Here is an 18,601-nt window from a genome sequence, read left to right on the forward strand (position 1 = left end):
GTTGTTCACTTGGGACTAATAATTGTATCTTAAAAAAAAAAAGGCTACTGCAAATACCAAGGTCTGAGAAGGAAATGGAGTAACTGAACTGTCTCACATAGCCAGTGGGGTATGAAGAGCAGTTTCTTAGTCAAGTATGAGCTTACCATCCAAACTGGCAATTGTGCTAGTAAACCCAAGAAAATGAAAACACACCCACCCACACAAGAACCCGCATGCAAACATGTATAGTGGCTTTATTCAAAATCTCCAATTGTGAAATTTTAGAATAGTGATACATTCATACAGTGGAATACTAATTGACAACTAGAAGAACTAAGCCATGAACATGAATGCATACCAGATACGCTAACCATGTTATATGACTTGCAGAAAAGGCAAACTACAGGAACAGAAATTTGGCCAATGGTTGCATGGAGCAGGAGTGGACTGAAGGAACACCTGCGAGGGAACGTCAGTGTTGGGGTGCTTACCAAACTGTCTCAGAACTGCACACTCAAAACCAGCAGTTTCACCAAATGTAAATTACTTGTCAATAAAAGCTACTTTAAAGATGGCAGTTCAGTACCATCTACTAAAATTAAAACACATACATCTTTGGGCTCAGCAAAAATTTTTTTGAACCTGATACTTGCCCATCTGTACTTGAGGTTATTTACTATCACTGTATTACAAACGATGGAAACCCCACTATCCATAGAACGGAATACTCCACTATGCAACAGTAACAATGGACACTTTCTATGAATGATCAAAATCAACTGTCTTCTGCGCATGTATGGTATTTAGGTTTTGGGTTAAAAAAAAAAGACGGTAGATAGTTAAGACTCATTTGCTGCATTTCAAGAAATTAGATATACAAGAAACCTAGAGCAATGATCATGGAGGAGAGGCTGAGAACTGGGCAGAGAAGGAACACCAAGTCACTGCAAGGGAGAAAAGACTGGCCTCAAGAGCCCAGTTGTTTCTTATCCACATACAGTACTGCCTTGCTTGGTGATGTCTGGGTAAATGTTATTTTCTATTGGTGGTTGCTGGTGAAAAACCTGAGTAGGCGAAAGAGCCAGATAGGAAGGAAGCTAAGATTGCTGACCAAAAGCAGATGTAGGAGGCTCCACTGTAGCAGAAACCAGCAGCCCCCTCAATCCTACTTCTTAGTAGAGGCAAAAACCATTAAACTGAGAAAATCACACCTCCAGGCAAGTAACAATAAAAAAGACAGAAAGGAAATGGATCAGTTATTTAATTAGGTTCTTTGAAAGAAATTTAGAACACCAATTTGTGAGGATAAACTCCATTTGTGAGAGCAAACACAGAGCGGAGGTAGCCCTGGAGCTGAGGAACAGCTTTAATTTTTGGCAGAATTTGTGAGTCCACAGCTTTCTGATCGACCTTGCGCTGTTCTGTAAGCTCGTATTTCTAAAGAAAGAAAAAATCATTTCAAAGTAAGGCACAAGTACCAAACTCCACGGTCAACTAAGGAATCCTGTCTCACAAGTAATCAATGCCAGGAATAGTCAGAAGGCGATTACTATTAGAAGCCAATTTTGATAAATCCTTTTCTCAGGAGGGCTATGAAATATAATCTGTTTTTACTGTAACCAAGTATCAGCTCTTATCTTTGGTCTATTTTACTACACTTCAAAGATAAATTAAGGGTAAATACCCAGCAGACAGTAGCAGTTAATTCAGAGCTCCACCAAACTGAGGATTCTGAGCAGAGCACCCTGCTAGTATTAGGAGCTACTCAATTTAGCAGATTCTAGAACATTATTTCCCAGACAGTCCTGATTATTTCCAACTTTTGCTTTTCTTCTTAACGATTCTTAACCTTGTATATTTTCACTCCCGACTTGGGGAGCCAGAGAGTGGCAAAGACAGAAATGGAAGCTTACCTCTTTCTCGGTGTCAAAGATCTCACCCTCCTGGTGCCTGGGCTTACGCAGCTTCTTCTTCTTGAAGTAGGTGTCAGTGAGGTGTTTGGGGATTTTCACACCACTGATATCAATTTTGGTGGAGGTGGCGATGACAAATTTCTGATGTGTTCTACGCAGAGGAACTCGATTGAGGATCAGAGGTCCTAAGGAAAAGAAAGTCAATATAGTGAAGGAAATGGGAACCAAAGACTTAAATAACTGACTTTACCTTTGGAGAAACCTGCTGAATTGAATTTCTAATTTTTTCTCTGGATCTGAAAAAATTCCAGACTGCTCTTTCTATTGCCAGCAACAAAACTTTTTCAAGTCTTCAGTTTTCAGTTTGTCCAAGGTTTTTCCACCTCAACTCGTAAGTCCCTCAGTTTGGGAGAAAACAAGTCACTTTACAGACAGGCTGGTCAACACGACAGATCCCTGGTGACAAACTGAACTGAGCGCTGCTTTCCAGAGTGAACAGTTTACTCTTTACCCACTCAGGAACTCAGCCCTGGTGCTAAGTGGCAGACCAATGGCAAGTCTTATGCAGGATGCATTCCTTGGGGCTATGAGCCAACTGTTTCGCATTTTACATGGCAGTTACTTGGAGATACATTGTCACACAAAACTTAAATACCTGCTTCCTTAGAGCTCATGTACATAAGGCAACCAAACAGGACACAGAATCACATGGCACTGAAACATCCATGAAGGTGAGAAAAGTGTATACTTCAAGCATTTAAAAAAAACAAGCTTCAGAGAATATAAAATCCAAGGGTTTTCTTACCAGTCACAAGTAGCAAGCCACTGCTCAACTGTTTCAGGAAAACAACCCTCTGTGAATTAAACAGAAATGATAGATGGTTCTGCTATTAGTAACTGACATCTAAATTAGTCAAACCACAGGTTTCTAAATTTGCTAAAGGAGAATTGTTCCTATGTATATGCACAGCAGATCTGCAAGCAACTATACCAAGTTACTAACAGGGCTGACCCTAGGATATAAGCAGTACTTTTGCGAGTGTGTGTTTTACTGAACAGCCATTATTTTTAATAAAGGAAGTTGTATCTTTAGTAATCCCATCCCTGCAAATCTATCCTAAGTAACTCAAACTTACAAACATATTTGGTTATGGGGACATCTGAATCATCTGTAACACGTAATATACCAACAGCAGGAACTTACTACGGTATGTCATGGACTAAACATGTTCTGCTAGTGACTTTGTTGTTCGTACTGTTGGAAGGCCTATCTGCCTCCTCCCCACAAATGCAGTTAACATAGGTAAATACAGAAATCCCACCACAGTGCAAACACATATGGTCAAGCACCTCAGGTACAAGAGGTGAAGCTCCACAGGCTGAGGTGCTCTGCTCACCTTGCCTCTGTGGCGCCCAGTAAGGATGATCAGAATGGTCCCAGGAGTGATGCTGGCTCGCAGTTTTCTCACATGCTGACTGAAGGGTTTTTTGCCATGGCTCAACAGTTTCCGAGGCACATCTTCAGTAGGATAATATCTAGGCTGGAAAGAGTCCACAGGTCCAACTTATTTAAATAAACAAATCAGATTTAGTAGAGCTGGCTCTATGTCAGCAAAACCCTCATTATGTCTTATTTGAAATGCTTTATTTATTTACACTATTGCATTTTACTTTCTTCTAAGTAGATTTTAAATCTGGAAAAGGTTAACACTGTTCCTCATCCAGACAAGTAGTGACTAGCATCTTACTACACTGATGGACAGTGACTTCAATGGGGTATGGGGGAGACTTGATGATTTGGGTGAATGTAGTAACCACATGGTTTTTCATGTGAAACCTTCATAACAGTGTATATCAATGAAACCTTAAAAAAATTGCTTCTCATCCTTTACATGCAAAACTTAGTATGGGACCCATTTAACTGTAGGAGGTCTGTGTTCAAGCAAATGGAAAACATGAAGCTTAAGTTACCTCTGTAAATCTGGGATTAAACCAAACTTGAGGGATTACAAGGCAAGCTATCATCACTGTTGTGTAGCAGCGGTTCTTAAGCTTTTCTGGGGCTCCAGACCTCTAATAATGTAAGTAACTTCTCCAGAAAAACATTATGTGTGACACACACTTTGCATATTATGAAGAAGGCATGGCTTGTTTTCCAATTCAAATTAAGCGTGCTCATATCCTTCACATTAACATGCATCACTCCCATTTTATCCACAAAGGAAAACAAACTGTACAAAACCACCCATTAGTTCAGATGAGGACTGCCAGTTCATTTATTATAAAAGACCCCACACCAAGACTATTAAAGATGTGGCAAGTAACTCACAATAACCTGTTTCTAACTACGGCGTACCATTTTAGTGCAGTCTTGCTTTTATCAAACATTAATAAAAGCATACCTTCGATAATGCTACTCAGTTCCCACCACAATAAAGTGAGTCAAATGAATTTTTTGGCTTCCCAGTGCATGTGAAGTTGTGTTTACACTGTACTGCAGTCTATTAAGTGTGCAATAGCATTATATCTTAAAAAACAATGGACATACCTTAGTTCAAAATAAAAACTTTACTGCTCAAAAATGCTAACCCCCACCTGAGCTTTCAGGGTGGTAATCACTGATCACAGATCACCATAACCAACGTAATACTGAAAAAAAACTGAAATATTCCAAGAATGACAACATGACAGGGCCACAAAGTAAGCAAATGCTATTGGAAAAATAGTACGGACAGACTTGCTCGATGCAAAGTTGCCACAAACCTTCAATTTGTAAAAAAACGCAGTACCTGCAAAATGCAAGAAACAATATGCCTGCACCTAATACAAAAACCAGCTCACAAAACCTGTGACAAGAGGAATCCATGTGCTATTTTCCCTCTATTGTGGTTTCCCTCCAAATTTTCAATTGTGGAGACTGTAATACATCTGGGAATATTTCTGTGATGGAAATTACAGAGAAAACCTTGAGAAAACGTTGGGCCTTGTGCGTGGAAATGAGGAGCTGAGAACCTGCTCTAGTGGATAAATGTTCTCTATGCCAAGCAGCGCCCTAGGCTCTGTATATCACCCTATGTAGCGTGACGACAAACCCGAGACAAACCTTTACTCCTGTTTTATATGAAAACACAGAGAAGTAACTACTGAAGATCATACCAGTACATTAAATTAAAGCCAAGCTGCAAACCCATACCCCATTATATTCCATTAACCATTCTCTGGTAAACATTAAATTTCTAAAACCTGAGCACACACCAAAAATCCTCCTGGTACACAAACTTCCTCTAACCATCTATTTACCATCTCCTCCAAATCTTACCATTTTGCGAAGTTTAACCACTCGGGTACCACCATTCTTGTCACCACCAACTGGTTTTGTGACAGTAGCAAGAACCTTCTCCTTCTTTTTCTTTTCAATCTAACAGGACACAAAAGCATCAAGAAGTCAGAATTGGACAAAAATTTTAAGATTAGGACATCAATGGTCAGTGGGTCCCTTCATCCCTTACCCTGGATTTAGCTGCTGAATACTTCCTCTTGTACATAGCTTTTCTCGAGTACATAGCGGATCGCGAATACCTGCCAATTCCTCTGACTAGGACAGGGTTTCGGCTACAGTGGGGCTTCCCCTTCTTAGGCGTCTTGGCCTTGAGGTTACCCTTCTTAACCTTGCTACCAGCATCAGCCTTCTTGGCTTCAGGTTTCTTCTCCTTTGCATTAGGCTTCTCAGCTTTTTCACCCGCCATCTACCAATACACAGATTAAAAAGAAAAGACATTTCATCAATTATTCCATACTGTCAATTATGCCAGTTGATAGGCTTCCCAGACACGCGCTCCCTTCCCCCATCAAACAGCTACAGCACCCTTTTCTTTCCTCCTCCAATAAGATAGAGGCCTTCCTCCAAAACCCCACACATCTGCAACAATCCTTGTAATGGTTAACTTTGGGGTTGTCATCCCAGTATACTATAAACTTTTTGAGGATTTGGAAGGTCTCTTAAACCTGCTAGGTGTTGGCTAAACAATGAACAGTCAAGTCCCTATTGCATTTTCTTGCGAATTAGAAATCTTAGGCACAGAGCCTTAACAAATTTCCACAAGCTGAAGCAACAACAAAGCTGAAACCTGCAATCCTTTGCTTTCGGCGCTTTTGCTCTTTTCAAACGTATTCATGAAATTCGGCCTAAACGGCTAAGACATTTACACAATTAACCCAAACTCAGGCCAAACTGAAAAAGGATGCAAAGCCCAAGAGGCGACTTCCGGTCGCGGACGTATGGAGACAGTAGCATTTGGCCTCGGCTTCAAATCCCAGCGTGGCTCCGACAAGCTCCGCGGCGTCTTCTTAACACCGAGTTCGGGATTCCGGAGCGCCCGCAGTCGCCCTGGTCTTTGCGGCCCCACTGCTCCGCTACGGATCCCCGGGGAGGCCCCGTGCCCCCACGTTCAGGAAGGTAGCGAGCGGCCGGATCCCGGGACGCTCTACGTTGTTCCACCTCAACCTCTTCGTGCCCCACCGCAAACCCAAGCGAGAGAAATTCAACGTCCAGGAGGCTTTTCAGTAGGCCCCGAGCTTGTCTGACCCCTGCAGATGTCGACTTGATACCTTCCTGGTTCGGATGGCGAAAGATTGGGGTCCTGAAATCGAGTGTCGCACAGAGGCCGCACCATTCTTACCTTGCAGGATGGGAAAGAGAACTAAGACCCTGGCTTCCGGTCTTTAAGCAATCACAGGAGGTGTCGAGCCTCACTTCCTTCCGGATATGGGGCATCATGGAAAATGTAGTTTCTCCCTCCTTTGACCGCGCTGTATGAAAAACTATTTTTTTCCTAATAAGAAGCTAAAATATTTTTTCTGAAAATGTTCATTTTATAGACCATTAAAAGTCTCAAAGTACTTTGGGAACCCACGTAAAGTTGCAGCTTTCTATTTTGCTTAGAAAAAAGGATCATTTTCAATGTAAGAACGGACAGACGGATGAAACCAAATCCCCAAGTGAAATCTGTCCTATGAATGGCTAGTTGGGAACCTTCCACAGACATTTTCTCCATAGCTGGCTGAATGCCTAAATCCCCTAACCAGCCTATGCTAAGTGGTGGAGGATTAGAAAAGGTGGAATTTAAAGTCCATAAAATATATATTACTGCTTCCATTGTGTTTCAAGGGAAACACAAATGGAAAGATTAGTATGAATTATTTCTTCCGGGTGATTTAGGAACATTTTGCAGAAAAGTTGGTTTTTGTGCTGGATTTGGAAGAATAAATACAAATTTGGCAGATGAAGGTGACAATTGAAGCAGTAAATGCAAGAGGCATGGAGGCATATAAGAGCATGGTTGTTCATCCCTTGTACATGCATTTCTGGCCACTTTGTACTCAAGTTTCTTCATTTTTAAAATGAGGATAACTAATAGTACCTACTTCAGGGTTGTCAGGAAAATTAAATAAGTTAATTACACAAAATCATTAAGAACGATATTTGATGCATGGTGAGTACTACATAAATGTGAGTCACTGTTACTATCACCATTGCCACTACCTCCACCAGCACCATGGTCATCATCATCACAGTTATTGATGAGATCCTATTATGTGTCAAGTATGCTGCTAAGGTGATGCACCAAGGATAAGAAGAACAATATTGTGTGCTCTGCATCTAGAATTATGTTATGAGCCTTGCTTTATCTCGCTTAATCCTCTCAACAACCTATGAAGGATGCTATTAGGAGGAATCTGGGGCTCAAAGAGGTTAGTTAAGTAACTTGTTGACAACAGGATCTGATTTCTAAGATTGCCCTCTTAACCATTAATCTGCAAAGATCAAGGAGATGATTAATATGATGAATAAGAGCATTCTTTGTGTGTGTTAGAATTAAACATAAGAACAGTTATTATCTTTTGCAAAATAAATAGCACAGTGTATCTTGTAATTTTTTACTGCATCAAAGCCCTTACGGTAACATGTACACATGGTGGGACACCTTAGGCTTGAGTTTTCCATTCTCTGCCCCTTGCTTGTTGCTTCTGGCTAGAGCTTTTAAAACTCGATTTTCTTCAGATCCAAACCAAGTGCTTTGTGGCTGTCCCTGGGAATCAAGGCTCTAGTTGATCAAAGACAAAAATTTAGTGGTCCAATGCCTCTGAAGGCCTGAGAGATTTCAGAACCTGTCAGACTGCAGTGAATGCAGAGTTGCTATGCCTGCTGAAACATGTGGCTTCTAAACGTGTCGGGCTTCCATACAGCTTAACGATGGGTGTGATTCTAAAAGCTGGTCTTTGTGCCAGTTTTAGGATTATTCACTGTCCAGGCATGTCATATTCTCAAGAAAAAGCTTGGGCACTGCTCTTTTTAAAGAATGGAAATGTCAGCAGCTTTATTTGTTCAGGTTCCTGAGCAAAGCAACTCTTAGAAACTGCTACTTCAGAAAATATATCAGGATGAATGAAGTGTAGAATTGTTTACTTGAACTCCTTGAAAATTCTGACAATCTCAGAGACTTTCACCTAAAAAATGCCCCTAAATACTTGTTACAAGACCTGCCATTGAAGTACAAACATAAATGAACCCCCTCTGGTGTTTTGTCCTGGCATTGCAAGACTTACCATTCTTTACCTGGGTATAATATCAACATTATATTAGTTATAAAGTACACATTATTCATAAGCACCTGGTCTTGCCATAGGTAAAGCACTCTTAAATACACATATACACTTACATTGAAACATACCTCTTTGTGCCACAGAAAGACAGAAAACCAGCAGGCAGTTGTGCTGCAGAAAGGGTACTGACTTTATAACCCGGGATCACTTGCTATATGATCTTATGACAAACCTCAGCACATGAATTTTCTTTCTTATAAAATGGGGATGATGTTGACAATATTAGGAATACCTCCCTGAGTGTTAATGCTAAGGTCAAAGTAGTGATATACTCATTGACTCAATACATTGAGATGCACCATAATTTTAAAATACACACTGGACTTCAAAGGGTTAGTAAGAAAAAGAATGTAAATATATTTTAATAATTTTTTATATTTATTGATTATATTTTGAGTGTCAATATTTTGATATATTAGGTTAAACATATTGTTCACATTTTCATCTGTTTCTTTTAACATTTTTAAGTATAAATACTAGAACCTTTAATATTACATATGTGTCTCAGATTATATTTGTATCGGACAATCAGTTCTGGTCTAGATGATTGGATGTCACTTCTAGTCTAGGGAGATGTTCATTGTATATTAAGAGGAAAATGTTACATCAAAGACATATTTACATCTTTGTGATTTTATACATGTGTATATTGAACATGTACATATATGTATAACAAACATATATTATGAACCCATGTGTGTATATATATAAAACCCATTTAAAGAATAAAATATAAATGAATCCCTATATGTTACATATGTGACCAAGTGTAGCTGTGGGGTGTTTGTGTGTGTTTCTATACGTATAGAGCAAAGTATGGAAGGAAATACACCAAACTATTAACCCCAGTGGGGCGTAGAATAGAAATATATACATTGAGGAGCAGGGACAATTACTGTTTTTATTTGGCTTGTTGCAAGGAATTTGTATTGCTTTTGTAGTTGAGAAGGAAATTATATTTTTAAACGAGTATCTCTTATGCATGTTCACAGACAGACACTGTGCTAGGCTGCAGGCATATAAAGATGAAAAAGATAATGACTTTGTTTTAAAAGGAGCTCATAATCGAGAGGCAGAGACAGTAAAGCCAAGTAACAGTGATATTCAACTGTTTTGGAGGCTGATAGAGGAATGAACAGGAATGAACCCCCTAAAGCATAGGGAGCAGGGTCTTTATTTTATTCTCAGGAAGTGGTTGAAGAGTGTGTGCAGAGAATGTTTCCTGGAGAAAATGATTGAGCTGGAGTTGGATCTTGTGTGATTTAATTTTCCAGACAGAGACATGTTTAAAAGGTGTTCAAGACAGACAGAAGGAATTAAATTTTGGAAGACTGGGTTGCCAACAACAGCAAGAAGCTTTTGCAAAATGTAGGATGATGTGAAGGCATGGGGGTAAATGAAGCTGAACAGGTAGGAATAGTCATATTTAGAAGGGCTCACTGTTCTAATGGAAGGATTTTTCATTTGTTGCTAAAGGCTTTGAACCCCCTCATAGAACAGAACGACATAATTAGATTTGTATTCTAGAAAGTTCATTCTGGTTGTGATGCCGGGGTTCTTGTTTGCGGAGCTGAAGAATGAGCTTCACAAACAGTCAAGCTAGGAGAGCAAGGTACAGACTTTTATTTAGAGATACAGTGAAAGGACAGAGCTCCTGACTCACGCCAGGAGGGGCCAAGAGAGTCCGTAGTGGTGCGTTGTCAAGGGGGTTTTATAGGCAGCTGAGGATTTTTCGAGAACATTAAAAAATTTAGGGGTGTGAACTTGTTAAGTGATCCCTGAATATTTAGAATTAACTTAACACAAGTAACTTCCTCTGATGATTTCTCCCTGAGATACTAGCATCTTGGTCTAGGGGCATATGAAACAAGGCCACCTGCTCAGCCCCCAAGGTGGGCTGAGGTATTGTTTTGCTAAAGAGTAAGTTAAGAATTTCTAACGTCTTAACTTCTTGGGTATTAAAATGGAATCTTTTCTTTAAGGTGGAATCCTTCCTGCCTTTTACTGTGTTGTTTATGCCTGGGCTTACTTGCTAAATTAGTTGCCCTGTTTGCAAAATCACTTCATCAGATCTGAAGGAGAAAGACAGCACATAGGCTTGGGCTTTTTAGTATGCTAAAGAAACTTTACACATGATTATAAATAGTTAGCATAATAAAACATGTGTTACTCTTCTTTATCTGGGGAACATTAACTGATTTCACTGAAGAATGATTCTAGAGCTCAATGTTTAACATAGAGTTTTAGCGGGGGTGGGGGGGGTGGGTCCTTGCATGTAACATTGCTCTGACTGCAAATATCCTGCCCTGCCCTCTCCGGAGGCCCTCACCCTACTCTGACTACATCTATGGTCCCTGTCTCATTTGCAGAGTGTACAATATATAGGAATGACGGGAAGCAAGGCTTCTGTATTCAAAAAGCTTATGTTTACGTTGGGAAAGAGACAAATGATAACCAGAATTTATCAAGTGTTTAGTTTGCCAAGAACTGTCCTAAATACTTCACAATCAGTAATATTTTATTCTTCAAAACTTACCCTCTGTGGTAAGTAGTATTCCATTTATAAAGAAGGAACTGAAATACAGTGGCATCAGGTGACTTACCTCTGGATGCCCAGGCAAGCAGGCTGAGCTTTGGGGATCAAAAACTTAACTCCCATGTGATCCTATGTCTTAGATTTATAAAGAAATGTGTTCAGTTCTAAACTAGGACAGGTGTCTTGGGGACCATCTAAGTTGGACTGGCAGAATCAGGTAAATCCTCCTAGCCCAAAGGAGATAACTTCTCGTTTGTGATCTGAGGCATAGACTAGAGTTCATGGGGAGAAGAGTCAGAAAGAATCCTCCAGGGAGAGGGAGCAGATTATTTAAAGGCTTCTAGTTGGGAGAGAGCATGGCTTTTTCAGGGGAGTTGAAAGTCATTCAGCGTGGCCGGGTACTAGGGTGGTAGAGAGAAGTGGAGTTGGCAAATTGAGCAGAGACCAGACCAGGTGGTTGTACTTTTTTTTTTTTTTTACTTCATCCTAAAAGCAATGAGAAGCTATTGAAGTATTCAATGTAGAGAGTGACTAGTTATGCATTTTAGATTACTCTGGCTATTACTTTATGTGGAGAATGGATTAAAAAGGGCAAGCTTGCAGGTTTAAGATAGCTAGGATGTTTCTTGAGTAATCTAAGTGGCCAGCATTTAAAGAGGACGGAAAGAAACAGGCTGGGCAACTGTTTGTTGAATGCCTATTGCCTAAATTAAATTGGTGTACATTAAAGACAGTTTTTGTAAGGATTTTTTTTGTGATATCAATGCTGAAGCAGTTAGCACACTGTGTAAGAGTTCTTTGTATAGGAGTCAGATGGGGGACATTGGGAGGAAAACTGAGGATTTTGGAGATATATAGATGTGGGTTTGAATTCTAGCTCTGTCACTTACATCTGTGGCCTTTAATGAGTCATAAAAGCATTCATCAGGTAAAAGCTCTACCTTCTCCCTCTGGTCTGAGCCATCATCATCTCCAGCCTGGAATATTACAATATTCTGGTAACTGAACTAGCCTTTTTCCAGCTTTGCCCCCTTGATCCGATTCCTCACATAGTACCCAAAGTAATACTTTTAAAACAGCTTATATTCCTCTTCTGCTGAGAATCTTTCAATGGCTCTCTATTTGAATGTGCATTTAAATAGCTGATAGGACACTATAGAATCTCTACCCCTCTCACCTCACCTCCTACTACTCTCCCTTCACCCTTCCCACCTCCTACCTTGCTCAAGCCAGAGATCTCTTCATTGTTCTTCAAACACCAGAGGCAGTGTACTGCCTCAGGGCCTTTGCACTTGCCTCTCCCTATGCTTGAAAAGCTATTCCCCACACCACCGCCAGTATGACTCCCACTGACTGCTCCAGCATCATATCTTTACTCAAATGTCATCCTCGGTGACGCCTTCCCTCCTACCTCATTTAAATAATATAAACAGCTATGGAGAAAAGATAAGAAAGGAAGATGGGATTACTACCTTGAGTATATTACTTATATTGGCTACTGTAGCTCCTCCTAGAAGAACAGAGATTTTTATCTTTTCAGTTCACTTTTGTATTCCCTTAGTTTAAAATAGTTCCTAGCAGCGAAAAAACACTCAACAGATGCTTAATTATAATGATAACACAGCTAACAATTACAAAGCAAAAAATAGGCCAGGCCTAATTCTAAGCATTTTACATATTTAATCTTCACAATAATCCTATGAAGAAAATACAATTACTATGTTCATGTTACAGAAATGAAGGAATAGAGGAAACTGAGGCTCAGAGAAATTAAGCAACTTTTCCAAGGTTACACGGCTAATAAGTCGAACAGCGATTTTGGAGTGGAATGAATGAAATTCCAGATGGCAGTCAGAGATGGACATTGACACGGTGGGAACGGATGTGATCGGGTCATGGGAATGCGTACAACACTGAGCAAAAGCGTACGTCCTGCAACCAAAGACTATAAAGGAGGACGGAAAGGTGCTTTGGGAACTGGCTCCACCTAGCCCCCGAGCTGCCATTACTGGCCGCCGCTCAGTTCCCGGCGGCCTGGAAGCAGGAAGTGGCGGAGGGCGTCGCGTGGGGTGACGTTACAGTGGCGCCGGCGGTAGAGGGCGGGGGAGGAGGAGGAGCGAACCGGACCTGGGGGGCGGCTGCACTGTCTCCGGGATCCCCAGGCCTGGAGGGGGGGTCTGCGTGCGGCCGGCTGGCTCTGCCCCCCGTCCGGTCCCGAGCGGGCCTCCCTCGGGTCAGCCCGATGTGACCGGGCCCAGCGGAGCCTGAGCAAGGAGCGGGTCCATCGCGGAGCCGGAGGGCGGGAGGAACATGACATCGCGGAGGTGAGGAGTCCCGCTGGCCCGGCTCGGGCCTCGGCCCGGCCCCCGCCGTTTTGGTCAGCCCCGCCCGGGAGGGGGCGCCCGGCCGGGCTTCGGACTCCCGCCCGGGGTTGCGGGGCACGACTCCCTCTCAACCTCCTGACACTCCCCGGGGTGGGGGCTGGGCCCCACCGCGCCCCGACCCCGCGGATCCCCATTCATTTCCTGCCTCTTCGAGTTCCGGCTCCTGCAGCCCTGGGGATGCCCGCCCGGACGGGGGCAGGTAGAGCCGCCGGGGGAGCCGCGGACGCCAGCGTCCCGGCTCGGCGCCGCATTCCTGACCCATTGCCTCATGAGAGTTGCCTCATGGTGATTCCGAAATAACCCCGCTCACTTGGGGAGGCTCCTGGGCCTGAGACACGGGAGGGAGGGAGGGAGTGCGCGGGGCCGGACCCCCGACGGTCAAAGCCACCGTGGGTCACTCTTCCTTTTTGAGAGACTTTTCTTGGATTCATTCAGGATACGTGACCCCTTTACATGCCTCTTTGCATCCCCTTCCCCCCCTCCTCACGTGCCAGAAATGGAAAAACTGACTATATCTGCAGCTATTAGAAGTATTTCCTTCCTCTGTGATCCTCGCTTTGGGAGATGGGAAGGAAGGGAGCTGTATCTCTAGTTATTTTCACCACAGCCTTAAAAGTCATTAACATTTATCATCCCCGTTTTACGGGTGTGGAAACTGAGGCTCAGAAGTTACATGCTAGTAAATGACAGGATCTGAACCTACAAGTCAGAAGAGGATTAGTGAATTATTGAGATCCTTTGGAAGTTCTGGGTGGTAATGCTACTAGTAGCCACAATTAAAAAAAAAACTATTACTGTAAGCGGACCACATTTAATTCTCACCAGAACGCTTTGAGAATAGATACTATTATCCCCATTCTAAACGTGAGTAAACTGAGTTTCAGAAGTTAGGCAACTTGCTTAAGGTCACTCAGTCAATTAGTGGTGGAGCCAGGACCACTGTTAACCACCATATTGCTGTTACTATTTTATCGCTGTTGCTAATCATTTGTAAGCTTAATGTTGCTATTAAACAGTAGTGTGACCTATTGTTTTCAGATAATGATCCTGCTATTTTGTATCACTCCTCTTTAAATGGGATCCACATATAAGACACATTGTTTCATCTTTTCTTTTGTTGTCCTGTTAGGGTCACTGTCTTAGATATATGAAAACCTGTTTCAAGCTATTGGAGTTATTTGAATGAAAGGCTTATCAAAATATTAGGAATGTCTTCTAAAAATACACCTGCATATTATTCATTTGTGGAACGAAAAGAGGGAGAAAAAAAACAACTAAAAACTCTTAGGAATGGAGTGACTTGGACAGGTCCAGTTGGCATGTGCTTACAGATCTGGGTAACGGTGACGGCATTTCAGTAGAACAGTATACAGCTTCAAATGTTCTAATTCTTTAGGGAACTTTTAAATAAAACAGTTGTCTATTCGTTAATCTGCCAGATAGTCATTGGACCTTTTGTTCCTTGTGTCTGCTCTTGCAGACTAAGGATCTGTTTCTTTAGGAGACAAAAAGCCTGGGGCTTGGGGGTGGGGAAGGAGCTGGGTGATAGACCCTACTTTGTCCAGCTTGTTAGTGCAGAAGCAGGGAAGTGTGGGTATCGCTAAAGCAGCAAGTGGGAAAGATGACAGTTTGATAGGGAGTAATTCCTCTTCTCCAGTACTTACCTGTTACGGAAAAGAAAGGTGTGCCACCTGAAAAGTCAGATTATGAACGTAACACAATTGAGAATTATTTATTACTGTTTTTCAGATTGTAGGTATATTTTATTATTTTTAACTAGCTTAATCGAGGTACAAATGACATGCAAAAAATGACATATTGAAGTGTACAATTTGGTAAGTTAAGATATATGTTTACACTCTGTGAAATGAAACCATCACCGCAATCAAGATAATGAACATATCCATCACCCTTTGTGATGTTTCCTTGTGTCCTTTAAAATCCCTTCCCTGTTGTCAGGCAACCACGTTGTTTTTTGTCACTATACATTAGTTTGTATTTCCTAGAATTTTATATAAATGGAATTTTATCTGTGGCTCTTTATGCTAAGCATAATTATGTTGAGATTCATCCATGTTGTCGTGTTTGTTACTTTTTATTGCTTAGTAACATTCTGTTGTTAAGAATATACCACTGTTTATCCACCTGTTGATAGACATTTGGGTTGTTCTAGAGCTTGGCTAGCACAAGTAAAGCTGCTCTAAATGTTTGTATAGAAGAGTTTGTATGGACATATACTTTCATTTTCTTTGGTAAATACCTCTCAGTGGAATGGCTGGATCATATAGTAGTTGTATATTTAACTTTTCCAGAAATTGCCAAACTGCTTTCCAAAGAGGTAATATTATTTACATTTCCACTAGTGGCATGTGAGAATTGCAGTTCCTCTCCATCTCTGCCAGCACTTGGTATGGTTGCTTTGTAAAATTTCAGCCACTTTAGTGGTGTGTCATAGTATCTTATAGTTTTAATTTGTATTTTCCATGGTGACTAATAATGATCATCTTTTCATGTGTTTATTTGCTGTCCATACATCTTTGGTGGCATGTCTATTTGATCAAATATTTTCCCCCTTTTTTATTTAGTTGCTTGTTTTCTTATTATTGAGACGTGAGAGTTCTTTTCTGGATACAAGTTCTTTACCAGAATTGCAAATATATTCTCTTAGTCTGTGGTTTGTCTTTTCATTTTTTTTTAACAATCTCTTTTGAGAAACAGAGGTTTTTAACTTTGTTAAAGTCCAAGTAAATCAATTTTTTTTAATGGATCATGCTTTTGATGTCACTTCTAAGCAATCTTTGCTTAACCCAAAGCCTCCAATGTTTTCTCTTGTTTTCTACAAGTTTTATTGTTTTAGGTTTATGATCCACATTGGGTTAATTTTCTTATAGTGCATGAGGTGTGGATACATGATCTCACTTTTTTGCATATGGATATCCAGTTCTTGTGCTATTTGTTGAAAAGACTGTCTCTATTGAATCTGCACCTTTGTTGAAAATCAGTTGTTCATTTTTATATGTGGGTCTATTTCTGGACTCCCTCTTCTGTTCCACTGATCTATTTGTCTATCCTTACACCAGTCCCACATGGTCTTGATTGTTGCAGCTTTGTACATCTTGAAATCAGTGTTAGTAGTCTTCCAACTTTGTTCCTCCTTTTCAAATTATTTTTAACCTCGGTAGTAATTGAACTGAACAAGTAGTTATTGAGCCAGGCAAGATAAAGCAGTACAACTGGCAAAGATTGCTATTCTTATGGCTGAGAGAGAGAATAGAAAAACACTGGGTAAAAATGATAATTTCAGGTAGTAGTAACTGTTGGGAGGAAAAAACCAGAAATAGAGAGAATGTAGTTAGCTTTGACGAGGAGTTAGGGAAGGTCTCTTTGAGGACATGATCATATGAGTTGACTCTTGAATGACAAATATTACTCTTAATTTTGTTTTACTTAATTATCAAAATACTTTTTGATGTGTGTTTAGGGTTTAAATTTTGTATGCATGCAGTAATTAAAATGTCAGTATATTCAGCATATTGGTATTTCTCAACATCACAGGTAGGGATATGAAAACATTGAACAATTAAATGCCTCACCCCAAGCTAATTTAGCAGTAGTAGTACTGACTTTAGATTTTGAGATGGCTTGCCTATCCTTCTCTGTATTGTTCATCTGATTAAACTGCCTGTATTCTTCCAAGCCTTCCTTCAGCATATGGTACATCTGTACAGTTGCTTTTGTTCCTCTGAAAGATAATGTCTGATGACTTGAGCTGAGAGGAGCAGAAAATTTAGCTGTTCTCAGACTCTAGGCTTTTGGTTCATCTATTGCAGGTCAAGTACATTTTGTTCCAAGCTCTCCCTGGGGGCCATGTTTGTTTATCTCCTGTGAGAGTAAATAAACTTGCCTTGCTGAAAAATAACAGTTCTATGTCTTTCCAGTTGAAACTGGGATGTCTTTAGTAATGTTACGTTCTCACGTAGGCTCAAGTTTTTGGTCAGAGCTACTGAAATGCAGGGGCCACTGCTAAGGTTACTTGCCCTGTTTGCACATGGTCATTGTGGAGACTGTTATAAATTCACAGAAGATCCTGGAAAAGCAGAGCCAACTCATGTTTGTAATTGTCATTAGTGGGCCTTGGTGTACTTTGCTAGGCAGCTACAGAACGGCAGAGGACACGATGCTTATTCCTCTTACCCATTGGGTAGCAGATAGCACTGACAGCACTTGCCATCCCATGCTGACCTTCTTAAGGCAAGAAAAGGCAACAACTGATGCTCTTTGGGAGTTGGGGGCAGCAGAGGAGCATTTGAGACCCCTGAAATGGATACACACATGCTCTGAAATTCAGCCCAGTTTATTACTGAGATCTGGAGGGTTGTGTACATTGCACAAAGTTGTATGTGCTATGGTCCTTGGCGACATGGAAATATGAAAGTTACTATTCATGTTTTCAAGGAGCATTGAATTTAGAGACCGAAACAAACTTGCATGCCAGCATCAAATGAGATTGATAAAGCTAGGACCACACTGAAATAGAAATTTATCAGTAGAGAATATTCTGTGTAGAATACGTATATACTTTAATACTAATACACACACAGTATATATTTGTCTATACACACATACATATATACACATATACGTTTAAAGATAATGAACTCCAGATCTCAGTCTTATCACCCCATTGAACCACTCTAATGAAAGGTTGATTCGTTTATTAAATAACTCTTTATTGTGGGGTTACTTACTATGTGCCAGGCACTGTGCTAGGCATTGGGTATTCCAGGTTTTAGGAAGTGTGAAAGGTCTGGGGTGGAGAAGTTCTTGGAGTGTTGGAGAATTTTGGAATTTTGGAGAAGTTCTCCCTTTGCAGAACAGAAGGGAGCAGGCAGAGGAGTTATGAGGCTGGGGAGGTATGTAGAGGCTGGACCACACCGGGATTTTTAAGGGCCTCAGGGTCACGTGAGCCATGGAGAGGAGTTTGGGTTGTATTTTAAGAGCAATGCAAAACCACAGAAGGATGTGATCAGGGAGTGGCATGAGCTGATCTATTTAAAAATATTCCTCTGGCTGCTGTGAAGGAAGGATTGTAGAAGGCACAAGTGGACTCAGGGAGAGCAGAC

General features: G+C 41.0%; 2 protein-coding genes across 4 annotated transcripts in view; one reads left to right on the top strand and one right to left on the bottom strand.

Annotated features, from left to right (window-relative positions):
- Window positions 1-1,225: 1,225 nt before the first annotated feature.
- On the bottom strand, window positions 1,226-6,461 carry RPL6 (ribosomal protein L6). Its single transcript, XM_017660221.3, has 7 exons — window positions 6,023-6,461; window positions 5,405-5,641; window positions 5,215-5,313; window positions 3,293-3,436; window positions 2,701-2,749; window positions 1,896-2,080; window positions 1,226-1,419 (listed from the first exon to the last, which is right to left on the bottom strand). The coding sequence occupies exons 1-7, from the start codon at window positions 6,068-6,070 to the stop codon at window positions 1,267-1,269; spliced, it is 915 nt and encodes a 304-aa protein (XP_017515710.1). The 5' UTR covers window positions 6,071-6,461; the 3' UTR covers window positions 1,226-1,266.
- Window positions 6,462-13,161: 6,700 nt separating this feature from the next.
- Window positions 13,162-18,601, top strand: part of PTPN11 (protein tyrosine phosphatase non-receptor type 11) — an 80,740-nt gene continuing 75,300 nt past the window's right edge. Inside the window, exon 1 of one of the 3 annotated variants that reach the window (XM_073223702.1) lies at window positions 13,162-13,418. In XM_073223702.1, coding sequence (XP_073079803.1) covers window positions 13,405-13,418 — 14 coding nt within the window. In that variant the 5' untranslated portion in view covers window positions 13,162-13,404. The remainder of the gene's footprint in view (window positions 13,419-18,601) is intronic. The other 2 variants (XM_073223704.1, XM_073223703.1) reach the window with 2 other exon arrangements.

This window comes from Manis javanica, chromosome 15, assembly GCF_040802235.1.
Source record: "Manis javanica isolate MJ-LG chromosome 15, MJ_LKY, whole genome shotgun sequence".
Taxonomy (NCBI): domain Eukaryota; kingdom Metazoa; phylum Chordata; class Mammalia; order Pholidota; family Manidae; genus Manis; species Manis javanica.

What these genes read in the sequence shown, in the direction of transcription:
- RPL6 (XM_017660221.3), bottom strand. Translation starts at nt 6,070, where the DNA reads ATGAATACGTTTGAAAAGAGCAAAAGCGCCGAAAGCAAAGGATTGCAG. An exon ending in TGGTTAAACTTCGCAAAATG is followed by an intron (nt 3,437 to 5,214) that starts GTAAGATTTGGA and finishes GACTCTTTCCAG; the next exon opens with CCTAGATATTATCCTACTGA. An exon ending in CTGGGCGCCACAGAGGCAAG is followed by an intron (nt 2,750 to 3,292) that starts GTGAGCAGAGCA and finishes TTTAATTCACAG; the next exon opens with AGGGTTGTTTTCCTGAAACA.